Raw genomic sequence first — 16123 nt, 5'->3', positions numbered from 1 at the left:
TTCCTTTTCCTTTTCCTTTTCCTTTTCCTTTTCCTTTTCCTTTTCCTTTTCCTTTTCCTTTTCCTTTTCCTTTTCCTTTTCCTTTTCCTTTTCTTTTTCCTTTTTCTTTTCCTTTTCTTTTTCCTTTTCCCTTTCCATATCCTTTCTTTTTCTTTTTCCTTTTTCTATTTCTTTTTTTTTTCTCTTTCTCCCTTTCATTTTTTCATGCTTTAAAGAAAGCATGAATTCTGAAAGATGTTCTTTAATGTCAGTAAAAGTGAAAAAAAGAGTTGAAGACAAAGATAGAAATCAAGAAGAATGTGTTAACCCGTCTCAGTGTGTGAAATACTCACGAGTCCTGTTCAATTCTAAGTTGATACCTCCCAACTCCCTGGCTGATCCTTCCAAGGGAGATTACTGAAATTTGCTCCATTCCTCAAAAGTCTGTTGTCAACTCCTTCACCGTGATTCTGTCTATCCCATCCTATCTGTTTCTAACTCATTTCATGTGCAAATATTCCCTATGAAAAATAAACCTCAATAGAAGCTGCTTGGACACGGCATGCAGTTGATCACTGTGTTTTACTGTTCATTCAATTGCATCACCTTTCCTTCTATTTGTTGGACATAAATAAAGAGAATTCTTTCTTTTTCCATGTGCAGCTGGTTCTCTGTGGAAAGCCAGTGGGAGTTGGTACAAAGTAGGTTTAACACTGAGCGGGTGACAGCAGAGTGATGTAAGGAAAACTGATGCAAGTGCCATGAGGCCAATGTGAGTAGTGGGGTGGGGAGATTGAGGAGGAACTTTGTCCACACAGAAAGAGAATAGAACTCATTGGGGACAACCTGGATTGGCATCAGTTGCAAAATGCTTCTTTTACTTCTTGTATAAAACAATCCATAAATAAATAGAAAATAAATGCTGTTTTGATTCTTGCTCTTTATGCACTCTCCATTTTGCTGAACAAGTTCTGAAAACCTGAAGAAGATAACAGGAAGGCACAAGGCACAGGAGGCTCTTTAAGGTTAGAATGGGCCCCAGGGCGTATTTGCTGCTAAGTCTGTCAACCTCCAGTGCAGAGAGAAGTTTGCACAAAGAACTCAGCAAGACAAAGTCAGAAGCAACAGTGAAGTTTCTTGGAGTATTAATGGGCCCACTGAGGGCCATTAGCAAGCAAGCTTCCCAAGGCACTAATTAGAGCAGATAATTGGAAGCCATTACTCCAGTCAGGCAAAGGCACTGGCATGGTGGCTCTGATGCTAAGAAAATCCTCCTTTGTCTTAAGAAGCAAACAGGACAAGCCCTGATTCCCAGACCCTTGGCAGGGAGATCCTGTTTCTCATGTTGGCTCAGGGCCCTTCCTGGGGCAGTGGGATGGAGGTCTGTATGAAGTTAAATGAAAGACATGGGGACAGAGATCCCAGGCTCTGCATTAGGTGCAATGATACTGTCAAGTTCATGTCCCACATGTGTCCTGTGTCTCATCGCAGGATGTGGGATGTGAGAAGGGCTCTGTCTAAACAGGCAGTCAATCACAGTGAAATTCTGAACTTCAGATCTCCCAGTTCCAGTGCCCTCCTGTGCACACCCTCCCATTGTTTGATGTCCTTTATGTTCTGCATTGCCCAGAAGTGAACCTAGTGCTCCAGGTGATGCTGGAGCTGCACAGAGCAGAGAGGGACAATCCTTTCCCTCACCCAGATGGCAATAAAATGCCTGATGTGCTCCAGGGGACCGTTAGCTTTCCTGGCTGTCTGTGCACACTGCTGACTCACATTCAATTAGATTTTGACCAGAACCCCCTGTCCTTTTCAGTCAGAGCACTCTCCAGTGTCCCTTATACATTCTGTGTTTATGTCCAGGGTTGCCCCTACCCAGTTGCACAATCAGGCACTTGTTCTTGTTAGACGTTATTCACTTGGTGCTTAGTACCAACTGGTACCCACTTCTCTGACTTGTCCACATCTCTCTGCAAGTCCTCTCCACCCTCAGTGGAGGCAGCAGCACCTCCTCATCTGCTATCATCAGCGAACATAAGCAAAAATTCCTGCATGCAAGTCATCCACAAAAACATGACAGAGAAGTGGCCCTATAATGGAGCCCTGGGGAACCCTGATAGTGACCATCTACCAGGCTGATGGAACCCATTGACTGTAATCCTTTGGGGCTGACCTACTGGCCAACAGCTCACCCACCACATTCTGTTTCTGTCTAGCCGTATGCAGGACATTCTGTCCAGAAGGGTTCTGTGAGAAATAGTCTTAAAAGCTCTACTAAAATTCTCAAGGATAACATCAACTGTCAACCCTTGGTCAACCAATTCACTAACATTGTCATAAAAAGACCTATAGTTAAACAGGAACTTCCCCTCGGGATCTTGTGTTGACTGTGACCAATGACACAATTGTCCTTCAGGTGATTTTCAATCACTCTCACAATCACTTTCTCCGTAATTTTACCAGGCACTGGAGTTAGACTGACTGGTTCATAATTTCACCTGTCATCTTTCTTGCTCTTCCTTACAATGAGACAACATTTGCCAGCTTCACTTCAACTTGTATGACCATGGATTTATTTAGATGCCATTGAAATGAGAGCCCAGAGAATACTAAGGTTTCATCATTGCAAGAACATAGATGTGCCATAGCTTTGCAGTGTATTGAACTCTGGAGTATGCCACAGATGAAGCATAGAGAAAGACTGGCCTCTTCTGTTGGCAAGCAGAATAACACTGCGTGATACATGGGGACTGTGTCTCTGCTCTGCTATGCTCTGCTTGCAGGGGAAAGGTGCAGGGGGTTGCTCTCATGTCAGTGCTCATATCTGAGGTGTGGGTTCAAAGTGGAGAGACCAGGCTTTTTTCAGCAGTGTGTGGAGACAAGACAAGGGGAAATGGAACAGAAACTGGAGCATAGGAAGTTCTGCACAAATGTGTGCAAGAACATCTTTACAGTGAGGGTGACAGAGCCCTGGAATAGGCTGCCCAAGGGGTTGGGGAGTCTCCTTCTTTGGAGATATTCAAGACCAGCCTGGACGCCCACCTGTGTGTCTACCTGGTGTTCCCCAGGGGTCTGTGCTGGGGCCTGTCCTCTTCAGTATCTTTATTGATGACCTGGATGAGGGCACTGCGTGCATCCTATGTAGGTTTGCAGACTACACCAAATTGGCTGGGAGTGTGGATCTGCCTGAAGTTAGCAAGGCCCCACTGAGGGTTCTGGACAGGCTGGAGAGCTGGGCTGAAGCCAATGGGATGAGGTTCACCAAGACCAAATGCCACGTCCTGAAATTTGGGACCTGGAATGGACTGCCCAGGTGGGTGGTGGATTCAGTGACCATGGAGGCGTTCAAGGAATGATTGGATGTTGTGTTGAGGGACATGGTTTAGTGGGGGCTGATAGGTGACCAGCCGTACTGGATGATCATTTATGTCTTTTCTAACTTTGGTGATTCTATTATTCTCTGATATCCCGTCCTTGTATGAGTGCCCTCTTTGAGCAAACACTCTCTGGGATGACTCAGAACATGTCTGGAATTAGACACTGACCACTGGTCATCTGGTGTTTAATTTAACAGATTTTAATGTACTGTCATGAGGCTGTTGTCTTTCAGGAGCTGTTGGCCATGAGGACCCCGGGACACCACAGGGGAGATGAGTGGGAAGGATAAAAAATGACATAATCTGTTACTGAGTTGGGCTGGGCTTCTGGGACACAGGGAGCTCATAAAAGTGGGAAGTGTTGTAGAGAGAATGCTGTGCCCAGAAGCAGCTCTTGTGCACAGCACAGCAGGGCTGGGGCTTGAGCAGCAATTCACATGAGGATAGAAGAAAGGGAGAGAGAGCTTACAGTGTTTGTACAGCGTGAACCTGCTGTAAACGGACTGCAGGAGCACTGATAACAGATCAACAGAATGGTAAGTGTCTAGCAGTAGACAATGCAGCTGATTTTCCTGGAGGGATCACCAAATCGGGGACATCCCGTAGCAGATCTGGCTGCAGGCACTGCATGTTTCTTTACTGTGTTAAAAGCCTTCTGCTCCAGCTGAGGGCTACCATGCTGCAGCACCAGAGCACAGCCCTGAGGGCTGCGTGTCCCAGCACGGCTGCAGGCTGTGCAGCTGGGGCTGCAGGTGGGTGCCCAGGGCTGTCCTGCAGAGCAGGGTCCCTGCTGTGCCCCAGGGGCTTTGTGCTGGGTATGGGACTCTGCTGCCTGCCAGGCTCAGCACTCAGCCTGCCCGGGGAGCTGCCCAGGGCGCTGCGGGGAGACGGGTGGGGGGAAGGAGCCCCCCAGCAGGGCTTGTGCTGCCACAGCTGCTGCCTGGGGCAGGGGATCACAGCTCCACTGCACAACAGGATGTTTGTGAGGGCACTTTACAAGAGGAGAGCCAAGGCAGGGGATTTCCATTTCTGTTCTGAGGCAAAGAGAATTGGGGTCAGAAATCTAAAAGGGACAATAAGAGTTATGAGAATTTTTCATCAACCAATTGCTTGTTTTGTGAACAGTCACACATGATGTGCTTTCAGTCTCCCCTTTCTCAAAGGATGGAATTATGATCATTTTCTGTAGGCATGAATAATTCACCTATCCTACAAAGAGGCAGCATTTTCTAACTGAAACTGAATGCCACAGAAGCTCGGGTAGGGGGCTCTAAAAGCACTTGGGGTAAAGATATGAGACTTGAAACAGATGAAAATATCCAGGGAGAAGGGATAAGAAAATAAGAGGGAGGTCAGAGCACCATATGCTGCTTCTGCTTAAGGAATGCTGAAATACATGAAACTGAATGCAAGTAATGGTGCTAAATGTACACTGTTGTAAGAGAATAAAAACATTTCATAGTATAGCAGGAAGAGTGTGTCTGAGAATGGTCTGGACTTGTCATTACCTTCTGCACTCTGAGCAGGACTCCAAGCCCAGGAACAGCAGATGCCCAACAGCAGCTCCATCAGCGAGTTCCTCCTGCTGCCGTTGGCAGACACGCGGCAGCTGCAGCTCCTGCACTTCTGGCTCTTCCTGGGCATCTACCTGGCTGCCCTCCTGGGCAACGGCCTCATCAGCACAGCCGTAGCCTGCAACCGCCGCCTGCACACCCCCATGTACTTCTTCCTCCTCAACCTGGCCCTCCTCGACCTGGGCTGCATCTCCACCACTCTCCCCAAAGCCATGGCCAACGCCCTCTGGGACACCAGGGCCATCTCCTACGCAGGGTGTGCTGCACAGGTCTTTTTCTTTGTCTTCTTCATCTCAGCAGAGTATTCCCTTCTCACCATCATGTCGTATGACCGCTACGTTGCCATCTGCAAGCCCCTGCACTACGGGACCTTGATGGACAGCAGAGCTTGTGCCACCATGGCAGTAGCTGCCTGGGGCGCTGGGGTTCTCTATTCCCTGCTGCACACTGCCAGTACGTTTTCACTGCCTCTCTGCCAAGGCAATGTTGTCAACCAGTTTTTCTGTGAAATCCCACAGATCCTCAAGCTCTCCTGCTCAGCATCCTACCTCAGGGAAGTTGTGTTTATCTTTTTTGGTGTGAGTTTAGCCTTTGGTTGCTTTGTTTTCATAGTTGTGTCCTATGTGCAGATCTTCATGGCTGTGCTGAGGATGCCCTCTGAGCAGAGACGGCACAAAGCCTTCTCCACGTGCCTCCCTCACCTGGCCGTGGTCTCCCTAGTTGTCAGCACTGGCATTTTTGCCAACCTGAAGCCCCCAACCATTTCCTCCCCACTCCTGGATCTGACAATGGCACTTCTGTACTCAGTGGTTCCTCCAACACTGAACCCTATTATCTACAGCATGAGGAACAGGGAGATCAAGCACGCTCTCGGGAAGATCTTGCAATACGCACTATTCCAGCTTCCATAAAATGTACAGCTTCATCATAGGATTCCCAATGATGGTTCTTTATGTTTTATGCATTTTTAATTGTTTGATTATGTGAGATATAGCAACGTGCAAAAAAATATATATTATTGAACTTAAAAATAAAATTGTATTACACCTCTTTCCAAACTAATTTCCTTTTTTTCACTCCAAGAGCTCATGTAAACATGTATCCAGATTCCCCGAATACGTTAAAAGATACCTAAAAAGGTTTCAAAATAGACTTTTACTTAGCTTTTCTTTTTTCCTACTTTGTCTGGATTTAGGTAGATACAGCCACAGACAGCAGCTCAACGTGCTCTTTTCATTTCTGATCTCTTTACACCACCACAGTGCTCTCAAGCCCTCTCATTTGTGCAGTCCTGATGGTCTTGTGTGTCTCACGACCGTCCTGTTGTCTCTACAGCAGCAATCCAGAGCTGCAGTCAGTGGCCGGCAATATGAACATGTCTGTCAGAGCTGGTCTCCTTGCTGGCACTGCCATAACAAGAGGGCCCCTTTAGAGCAGGACCAGAGAACTGGAGGGAGGCCTCTTCCAAAGCTCGTGTTAGGAATATACCTCAGGAGCTGCTCGCTGAGAAAACCTCGAGATCTACTGGTGCTCTTCAGTGTGTGACCCAATCAAATTGAATAGTCCCAAGGTGATCAGTAAGAGACTCAGGGCAGTGCTGTGGTTTAAATTTTATGAGTTGAGATAAAGAGAAAAAGAAAAAGATAATAATTATGACAAATGTATTTATACATATATAATATCTTTAGTATGTTTTCACACATATACAACATACGCAGTTGCAATGATATATGAATTAAGCCCTATGTTTATCTGTTTGCAAGTCCAGGACTAGTTGCAGGGGTTTTAGCAGCCATAGGGTTCACTGTAGGAGCTGTTGCACTTTCAGGCTCTTGCAGGAGTTGAAGTGACCTCAGAGTTCATTGCCAGATCTGGGACCACCACAGGACCTGTGACTATGTTGGAGCAGCCACTGTGCTCATTGGAGGGGTTGGAGCCACCGCAGGACTGAACCTCCTGGCACAGTGCACCTCCCTTGGGAGGAATTTGTTTCACTTTCTTATCACTGTACTTGGAACAGCTACAGGACCTGTAGCAGGAGTGACTGCAGAGCTCATTATGAGGGGTGGAGTGACAGCGGGATCTGTCCAGAGCGTGGAGTAACTGCAGAACGTGTAGCAAAACCTTGGAGCTGCTGCAGGGTCTGTGCCAGGAGTTGCAGAGGCTGCAGCAGTGTCAGCAGATCCAGCTCTCTTCCCCTTGACGATGCTGAAGACCCACTTATGGGGCTGGGGATGCAGTTATGGGGCTGGGGACTCAGATATGTGTCTGTGTTCCTACTTATGGGGCTGGAGAGGCAGTTATGGGACTGGGGATGCAGTTATGGGGCTGCAGATGCACGTATGGGGCTGGAGATAAGCCTATGGGGCTGGGGAACCACATATGGGTCACACTTATGGGTACAGGTATGACAACCAGGGACCCCCATAGTGTCCCCACTGGGGTCACAGTTATGGGGCTGGAGATGCAGTTATGGGGCTGGGGACGCACTTATGGGGCTGGGGAGGCAGTTATGGTGCTGGGGAGGCATTTATGGGTCACACTTATGGAGCTGGGGTCCCCATTGGCCCCTATGGGGCCACACTTATGGGGCTGGGGACCCACTTATGGGACAGGGGTCACACTTCTGGGATTTTGGGTCACACTTATGGGGCTGGGGATGCTCTTATGGGTCCACTCATGGGTCAGGTGACCCACTTATGGGTTTAGGGACCCACTTATTTGCTGTGGTCACACTTATTGGGACCCCATTAAGGTTTATGGGGACGTCATTAGTGTTTGGGGTCACAGCTATTAAGCTGGAGCCTCACTTATGGGTCCCACTTATGGGGCTGTGTTCACACTTACGGGGTTTGGGGTCCCCATTGGCCCCTATGGGGTCACACTTATGGGGCTGGGGATGCAGTTATGTGTCTGGAGCCTCAATTATGGGTCACACTTATGGGAGTGGGGATATCTTGAAGTCTTTAGGGTCACACTTATGGGTCTGAGGACCCGCTTACGAGTCTGTGTTCCCACTTATGGGTCTGTGTTCCCACTTACAGGTCTGGAGCCTCACTTGTGGGTCACACTTATGGGTCTGGAGCCTCACTTATGGGTCTGGAGCCTCACTTATGGGGCTTGGGGTCCCCATTGGCCCCTATGGGTTCACACTTATGGGGCTAGAATCATAGTTATGGGGGTTTGGGTGACGCTTATGGGTCGGGGGGCACACATATAGGTCTGGATCCTCACTTATGGGTCCCACTTACGGGTTTGTGTTCCCACTCATGGGTCTGGGGTCCCCATTGGCCCCTATGGGGTCACACTTATGGGTTGCACTTACCTTGTTGCTTGCCGGCCTTCCCGTTGTCATTGGGATGATTAGGATCACATATAAAGGCCTTGATGGACTCATCACCCTGATAATGGAGCAGGCAATAGAGCAGAATGGCCCTAGAGTTGGTGACTTGCAGAATCAAACTCCATAACCACCAAGTAGTTATAAAGCAGGTATGTTTAATGAGTGATGCGCACACACCCTGGTGCAAGGGGGAGAGCTCCACCTCACTTGCACACCATCAGGAGAAAGCATGCAACAGATATAGGCTGAACTAATACATCATCAATAGTTGGAAGGAATTTGGATACATAGCTGGGTGGACAGGGGGAGGGCGGTAGATGTAGTCTACCTTGATTTCAGTAAAGCTTTTGATACTGTCCCCCATGACATCCTTATAACAAAGCTGAGGAAGTATGGGATAGATGAGTGGACGGTGAAGTGGGTTGAGAATTGGCTGACTGGCAGAGTGCAGAGGGTTGTCGTTGGTGGTGCGGTGTCTGGCTGGAGGCCTGTAACTAGTGGCGTCCCCCAGGGGTCCATACTGGGTCCGGTCTTGTTCAACATCTTCATCAACAACCTTGATGAGGGGATAGTGACCACCCTCAGCAAGTTTGCTGATGACACGAAGTTGGGAGGATTGGCTGACACACCTGAAGGCTGTGCTGCCATTCAGTGAGACCTGGACAGGCTGGAGAGCTGGGCAGTAAGAAACCGGATGAGGTTTAACAAAAGCAAGTGTAGAGTCTTGCACCTAGGGAGAAATAATTGCATGCACCAGTACAGGCTGGGGGAAGAGCTGCTGGAGAGGAGCTCTGCTGAGAGGGACCTGGGCGTCCTGGTGGACGACAGATTGGCCATGAGCCAGCAGTGTGCCCTTGTAGCCAAAAAGACCAATGGCATTATGGGGTGCATTAAAAAGAGCGTGTCCAGCAGGTCGAAGGAGGTGATCCTCCCCCTCTACTCTGCCCTGGTGAGGCCTCATCTGGAATATTGTGTCCAGTTCATGGCTCCCCAGTACAAAAAAGACAGGGATCTCTTGGAAAGAGTCCAGCAGAGGGCCACAAAGATGGTGAAGGTCCTGGAGCATCTTCCCTATGAGGAGAGACTTATGGAACTGGGTCTGTTTAGCCTTGAGAAAAGAAGGCTGAGAGGGGACTTGATCCAGGTTTATAAATACCTGAGGTGTGGGGGCCATAGTGGCAAGGCTGGTCTCTTTTCAGTAGTGCGTGGGGATAGGACTAGGGGTAATGGGATGAAAGTACAGCATAGGAAGTTCCACACGAATGTGCACAAGAACTTCTTTACAGTGAGGGTGATGGAGCACTGGAACAGGCTGCCCAGGGAGGTGGTAGAGTCTCCTTCTCTGGAGATATTCAAGACCCACTTGGATGCCTACCTGCGTGACATGGTGTAGGGAGCCTGCTTTGGCAGGGGGGCTGGACTTGATGATCTCTAGAGGTCCCTTCCAACCCCTAAGATTGTGTGAGTCTGTGATTCTGTGAGTAATAGGCACCTGAGAGTGCAGAGTTATTCAGCTGACCAAATGGATGAATACACCAAAAGAAGAGACAGATCTTTCTCTATACGTCTAGTGAAAATTCCAGAGATTATGCCATTCCAAAGCTGTGACAAACACACATTCTGTCACTGATGGCACCTTTATTTGTTTTGGGCTCTCATTTAAATGGCATTTCCGTGGGGTCTCCAGCACACCCTAAGCCAGCTGGCAAATGCAGCTGAGGACCTTCAGGAAATCCATGTCCTGGTAGTGTCAGTACTTGCTGGACAACTGTGAGCCCCACAATGGGTCTCGTTCCTGTGTAGCACCTTCTGAACAGCAGTACCATGTTGTAGATGTGAGACCAAGCCAAGCTAAATCTAGTCATGCTTCTTGAAAGAGATGCTTTCTGAAGAGTCTTTACACTAATGAGAAGACCACAAACATTCACTCAGTGAGCTCGAAATCACTGTGCATTTTCAGGCCTACAGTCTTGTTTGTCTCGCAGAGACATGGTGGGATGGTTCCTACATCTTAGCTGTAGCAAATGGCATAGAGAATCTTTTTGATGGATGGCCAAGGAAGATGAGGAACAGCTGCTGCCCTCTGTGAGATTGCACTGAGCTCTGCCTGGGGATGGCAGAGGAGCCAGCTGCGAACTGATGGAAAGGTCTCAAAGAGGAGAGTGGCATATTCTGTTCCTTGCTTCCTGATCAGGAAGAACAAGAGCAGGGGGACAGGCAGGAATCTGAGTTACAGCTCAGATGGAATTGTTTTCTTCAGACTGCCTGCTATGGTGCAGTGTTTTGGTTCTAGGAGAAAACCATTGATAACACTCTGATGTTTACAGCTGCTGCTAAGCAGTGTTCTACAAAGCCAAGGCCATGGTCAGTGGAGAGCACATGGAACTGGGAGGGAACAGAGTGAGGACAGCTGACTGATAGTGGCCAAAGGGACGTTCTCTATCAGCTGACAGCAAGCAGAAATTGTATTGAAAGGGGTGGGAGTTCATCTCAGTCTCTTCACTGCCCAGGGCCCAGCTGAGCATCAGTCTGGTGGTGCTGAGCAAGTGCTTGTGCATCAGTTGTTACATACAATTCCATATAAACGGATATATAGTGATAACTATTACTCCTGTCCTTTTATCTCTCTTAGTAAATTGCTTTGTTACAACACACAAGCTGTACTTTTTTTTCCCAATTCTCTTCCCCATCCCACAGTGAATGGGGCAGTGCACCAAGCACTGTGTGCTGCTGAGCCATATGTTGGGTTCAACAACCACTGTCATTTTGGTGCCTGTTGTGAGACTCCAAGGGTAGAGATAACAGCACAACTGTCCAGAGTGAGATAACTCAGGGCTTTGTGGGAGTTGGAAAAGTACAGGCCATGATGCTAATTGTTTCCCTATTTGTGGAGCTTGTTGAGTCTTCTCATGAAGCTTCACTGCACAGCTCCTTACTTGGTGCTTGGATGCTGCATTAGGGTATTTATTTTGCTATGCTGTTTGACCTCAGTTTGTACCACGATAAAATTGGCAGCTGACAAAGTGAAGTTTTGTGCACATTCAGCTCTGTGGTTATCTTTGGGTTTTGGATGTAATATTGTCCATATGATTAGGAATTACACAATTTACATTGTCGCCTCTGTGAGTCCGGGGGTGTACTGGATATTGTGTTGAGGGACATGGTTTAGTGGGAGCTATAGGTAATAGGTGAACGGTTGGACTGGATGATCTTTTAGGCCTTTTTCAACCTTGGTGATTCTATGATTCTAGGATTGAGGTTAAACAATTATTCAGGAATATCACTGAGAGATCTGCCCCAAGGTGAGAAGGCTCTGCATGGCAGAGGGTGTGGGACAGTCTGGGCAGCTGCCTGGAGCGGTGGGCACCCCCAGGGCTTTGGAACTTCATCTCCGAGCAACTGCAGGATCCTGAGAAACTGGTAGAATATTGGGGGCAGGTCTGCTGTGACTCTGGAAATCCCCAAGATACACACATGACTGCAGTGTGCCAGATCCAGAGAGCTGGATCTGCTGACAGTGCTGCAACCTCTGCAACTCCTGGCACAGACCCTGCAGCAGCTCCAAGGTTTTGCTACACATCCTGCAGTTGCTCCAAGCTCTGGGACAGATCCCTCTGTCACTCCACCCCTCATAATGAGCTCTGTAGTCACTCCTGCTACGGGTCCTGTAGCTGTTCCAAGTATGGTAATAAGAAAATGGTAAAATTCCTCCCAAGGGAGGAAGTACAGCCCTGCGGTGGCTCCAACCCCTCCAATGAGCCCAGTGGCTGCTCCAACATAGTCACAGGTCCTGTGGTGGTTCCAGCTCTGGCAATGAACTCTGAGGTCACTTCAACTCCTGCAACAGCCCGACAGCCACTTCAGCTCCTACAGTGAACCCTGTGGCTGCTAAAACCCCTGCAACTAGTCCTGGACTTGCAAACAGATGCGCATAGGGATTAGTTCATATATGTTTGCAACTGCATATGTTGTATATGTGTGAAAATACACTAAATATATTATATATGTATAAATACATTTGTCATAATTATTATCCTTTTCTTTTTCTCTTTGTCTCAACCCATAAACCTTAAACCACAGCACTGCCCTGAGATGCTTACATATCTCCTTGGGACTATTCAATCTGATCTGGTCACACACTGAATAGCATCAGAAGATCTCGAGGTTTTCTCAGGGAGCAGCTCCTGATGTATATTCCTTACACCAGCTTTGGAAGAGGCCTCCCTCCAGTTCTCTGGTTCTGCTCTAAAGAAGCCCTCTTGTTATGGCAGTGCCAGCAAGGAGACCAGCTCTGACACAGCCGTTCGTATTGCCGGCCACTGACTGCAGCCCTGGATTGCTGCTGTAGAGGCAACAGGACTGTTGTGAGACACACAAGACCTTCAGAACTGCACAAATGAGAGGACTTGAGAGCACTGTGGTGGTGTAAGGTGATCAGAAATTAAAAGAGCACGTTGAGCTGCTGTCCGTGGCTGTACCTCCCCAAATCCAGACAAAGTAGGAAAAAAGAAAAGCTAAGTAAAATCTATTTTGAAACATTTTTAGGTATATTTTAACGTATTCGGGGAATCTGGATACATGTTTACATGAGCTCCTAAAGTGACAAAATGGAAATTAGGAAGGAAAGAAGTGTAATACATTTTTATTTATAAGTCCAATAACAGTTTTTTTGCACGTTGCTATATCTCACATAATCAAACAATCAAAGATGCATAAAACATGAAGAACCATCACTGGGAATCCTATGAGGAAGTTGTCCATTTTATGGAAGCTGGAATAGTGCTTATTGCAACACCTTCCTTAGAGCGTGCTTGATCTCCCTGTTCCTCATGCTGTAGATAATAGGGTTCAGTGTTGGAGGAACCACTGAGTACAGAAGTGCCACTGTCAGATCCAGGAGCGGGGAGGAAAAGGATGGGGGCTTCAGGTGGGCAAAAAAGGCAGTGCTGAGAAACATGCAGACCACGGCCAGGTGAGGGAGGCATGTGGAGAAGGCTTTGTGCCGTCCCTTCTCAGAGGGCATCCTCAGCACAGCCAGGAAGATCTGCACATAGGACAACACTATGAAAACAAAGCAACCAAAGGCTAAACTGGAACCAAAAATGAGAAGCACAATTTCCCTGAGATTTGATTCTGAGCAAGAGAGCTTGAGGATCTGGGGGATTTCACAGAAAAACTGGTTCACAACATTGCCTTGGCAGAGAGGCAGTGAAAACGTGCTGGCAGTGTGCAGCAGGGAACAGAGAACCCCAGCGCCCCAGGCAGCTGCTGCCATGGTGGCACAAGCTCTGCTGTCCATCAAGGTCCCGTAGTGCAGGGGCTTGCAGATGGCAATGTAGCGGTCATAGGACATGATGGTGAGAAAGGAACAGTCTGCTGAGATGAAGAAGAGAAAGAAAAAGAGCTGTGCAGCACATCCTGTGTAGGAGATGGCCCTGGTGTCCCAGAGGGCGTTGGCCATGGCTTTGGGGAGAGTGGTGGAGATGCAGCCCAGGTCGAGGAGGGCCAGGTTGAGGAGGAAGAAGTACATGGGGGTGTGCAGGCGGCGGTCGCAGGCTACGGCTGTGCTGATGAGGCCGTTGCCCAGGAGGGCAGCCAGGTAGATGCCCAGGAAGAGCCAGAAGTGCAGGAGCTGCAGCTGCCGCGTGTCTGCCAACGGCAGCAGGAGGAACTCGCTGATGGAGCTGCTGTTGGGCATCTGCTGTTGTTGGGCTTGGAGTCCTGTTCAGAGTGCAGAAGATAATGACAAGTCCAGACCATTCTCAGACACACTCCTCCTGCTATACTATGAAATGTTTTTATTCTCTTACAACAGTGTACATTTAGCACCATTACTTGCATTTATTTTAATGTAGTTCAGCATTCCTTAAGCAGAAGCAGCATATGGAGCTCTTACCTTCCTCTTATAATCTTATCCCTTCTCCCTGGATATTTCCTTCTGTTTCTTGTCTTATCTTTACCCCAAGTGCTCTTAGAGCCCCCTACCCCAGCTTCAGTGGCATTCAGTTTCAGTTAGATATTGCTACCTGTTTTTATGATAAGTGAATTATTCATGCCTGCAGAAAATGAAGATAATTACAATTGGTTCCATCCTTAGGGAAGGGGTAGACTGAGAGCACATCATGTGTGACTGTTCACAAAACAAGCAATTGATTGATGAAAAATTCTCAGATATCTGACAGCCCCTTTTAGATTTCTGACTCCAATCCTTTTTGCCTCAGAACAGGAAATGAAAACCTCCTGCCTTCGCTCTCCTCTTGCCAAGGGCCTTCGCAAACATACTATTGTGCAGTGGAGATGCAGTCTCCCTGCCCCAGGAAGCAGCTGTGGCAGCACAAGCCCTGCTGGGGGCCTCCTTCCCCCCACACGTCTCCCCTGGGCAGCTCCCCGGGCAGGTTGAGTGCTGAGCCTGGCAGGCGGCAGAGTCCCATACCCGGCACACAGCCCCTGGGGCACAGCAGGGACCCTGCTCTGCAGGACAGCCCTGGGCACCCGCCTGCAGCCCCGGCTGCACGGCCTGCAGCCGTGCTGGGACACGCAGCCCTCAAGGCTGTGCTCTGACACTGCAGCATGGTAACCCTGAGCTGGAGCAAAAGGCTTTTTCCACAGTAAAAAGCATGCAGTACCTGCAGATGGATGTGCAATGGAATGACCAAGATTAAGTTAACCCTCTATGAAAAGCAGCTGCATGGTCTTCATTGAGACTTACCCTGTCAGGGTCTGTGAGCAAACCTCCTGCAGTGAGCCCGAAGCCCTCTCACACCACACACATCCTGCAAGCTCTCTCCAGTTTCTCTCCTCTTCTTCTGTCACCTGCAGGCTGTGCTGTGCACAAGAGCTGCTCCTGGGCACAGCTGTCTCTCTGCAGAACTGCTCAGTTTTATGAGCTCCCTGTGTCCCAGGAGCCTGGACAAGCAAGCAGCAGATGATGTCATTTTTATCCTTCCCACTCATCTCCCCTGACATGTCCCTGGGTCCTCATGGCCAACAGCTCCTGAAAGACAACAGCATCATGACTGTGCTTTGAAATTCGCTCAATTAACCACCACATGTCCAGTGGTCAGTGACTGATTGGAGACATATAGTGAGTACTATCAGAGTTCGTTTGATGAAGCACAAAGAGCACCTAGACAAAGACGGGGAGGTTTGGACTTTCCCTGTGCAGGACAGTGATACAGCTGAGGCAGTGCAGGAGTTTCATCCCTTGACAGAAATCCTGGAGCTGAAATGGGATTCAGCTCCGTACACACCCACAGGAGCTGGGATTCCTCTGGTTCAGTTCAGAAGTGCACAAGGAGTTGCCTGCATGTGAGCTCCTGCTCTGAATCCTCGGCCATTCAGCAGGGACGTAGCTGCTTGCACACAGACACTGGGTGATGCCCAAGGTGCCTGGGCTGCTCCTGATGTGTGCCAGTGCTTGTAAACCGTGTGGGAAGTCCCTGTTCTCTGCTGGATCTCATACTCTCCGGCAATGACAGTCTGGTGGGAACTGTGAAGGTCAATGAGGCATCAGGCCAAGTGCAAGACGCAAATGGATCTCTTTTTATTTATTTATTTATCTATCTATCTATTTATTTATTTATTTATTTGTTTGTTTGTTTGTTTGTATTTAGGCCGTAAGCTTAAAAGATGTTCATTAATGTCAGTCAAACTGAGACAAAAAATTGAAAACAGATATCAAAATCAATGAATATGTGTTAACCCTTCTCAACATGAGAAATTCTCATGAGTCTTTTTTAATTTTAAGTTGTACATATGATTCTTTGGCGTGATATGATGACTTTTTTTTTTATTTTTTAGTTCTTTTTCTGAAACTACGATGTTTTCCACAACTGTGTTTGTTGGACACA

At 48.2% G+C, this 16123-nt stretch overlaps 1 protein-coding gene across 1 annotated transcript; it reads right to left on the bottom strand.

Annotated features, from left to right (window-relative positions):
- Window positions 1-13056: 13056 nt before the first annotated feature.
- Window positions 13057-13971, bottom strand: LOC146754994 (olfactory receptor 14J1-like). The gene has a single exon (XM_085526509.1). It carries the CDS (start codon window positions 13969-13971, stop codon window positions 13057-13059), a length of 915 nt encoding a protein of 304 aa, XP_085382635.1.
- Between the last annotated feature and the right edge of the window lie 2152 nt (window positions 13972-16123).

This window comes from Coturnix japonica, chromosome 37 (genome assembly GCF_054131305.1).
Source record: "Coturnix japonica strain WE chromosome 37, WE-NBRP24, whole genome shotgun sequence".
NCBI classification, from domain to species: domain Eukaryota; kingdom Metazoa; phylum Chordata; class Aves; order Galliformes; family Phasianidae; genus Coturnix; species Coturnix japonica.
Note: the sequence above shows the minus strand (reverse complement) of the source record. Positions and strands in the feature narration are given on the sequence as shown.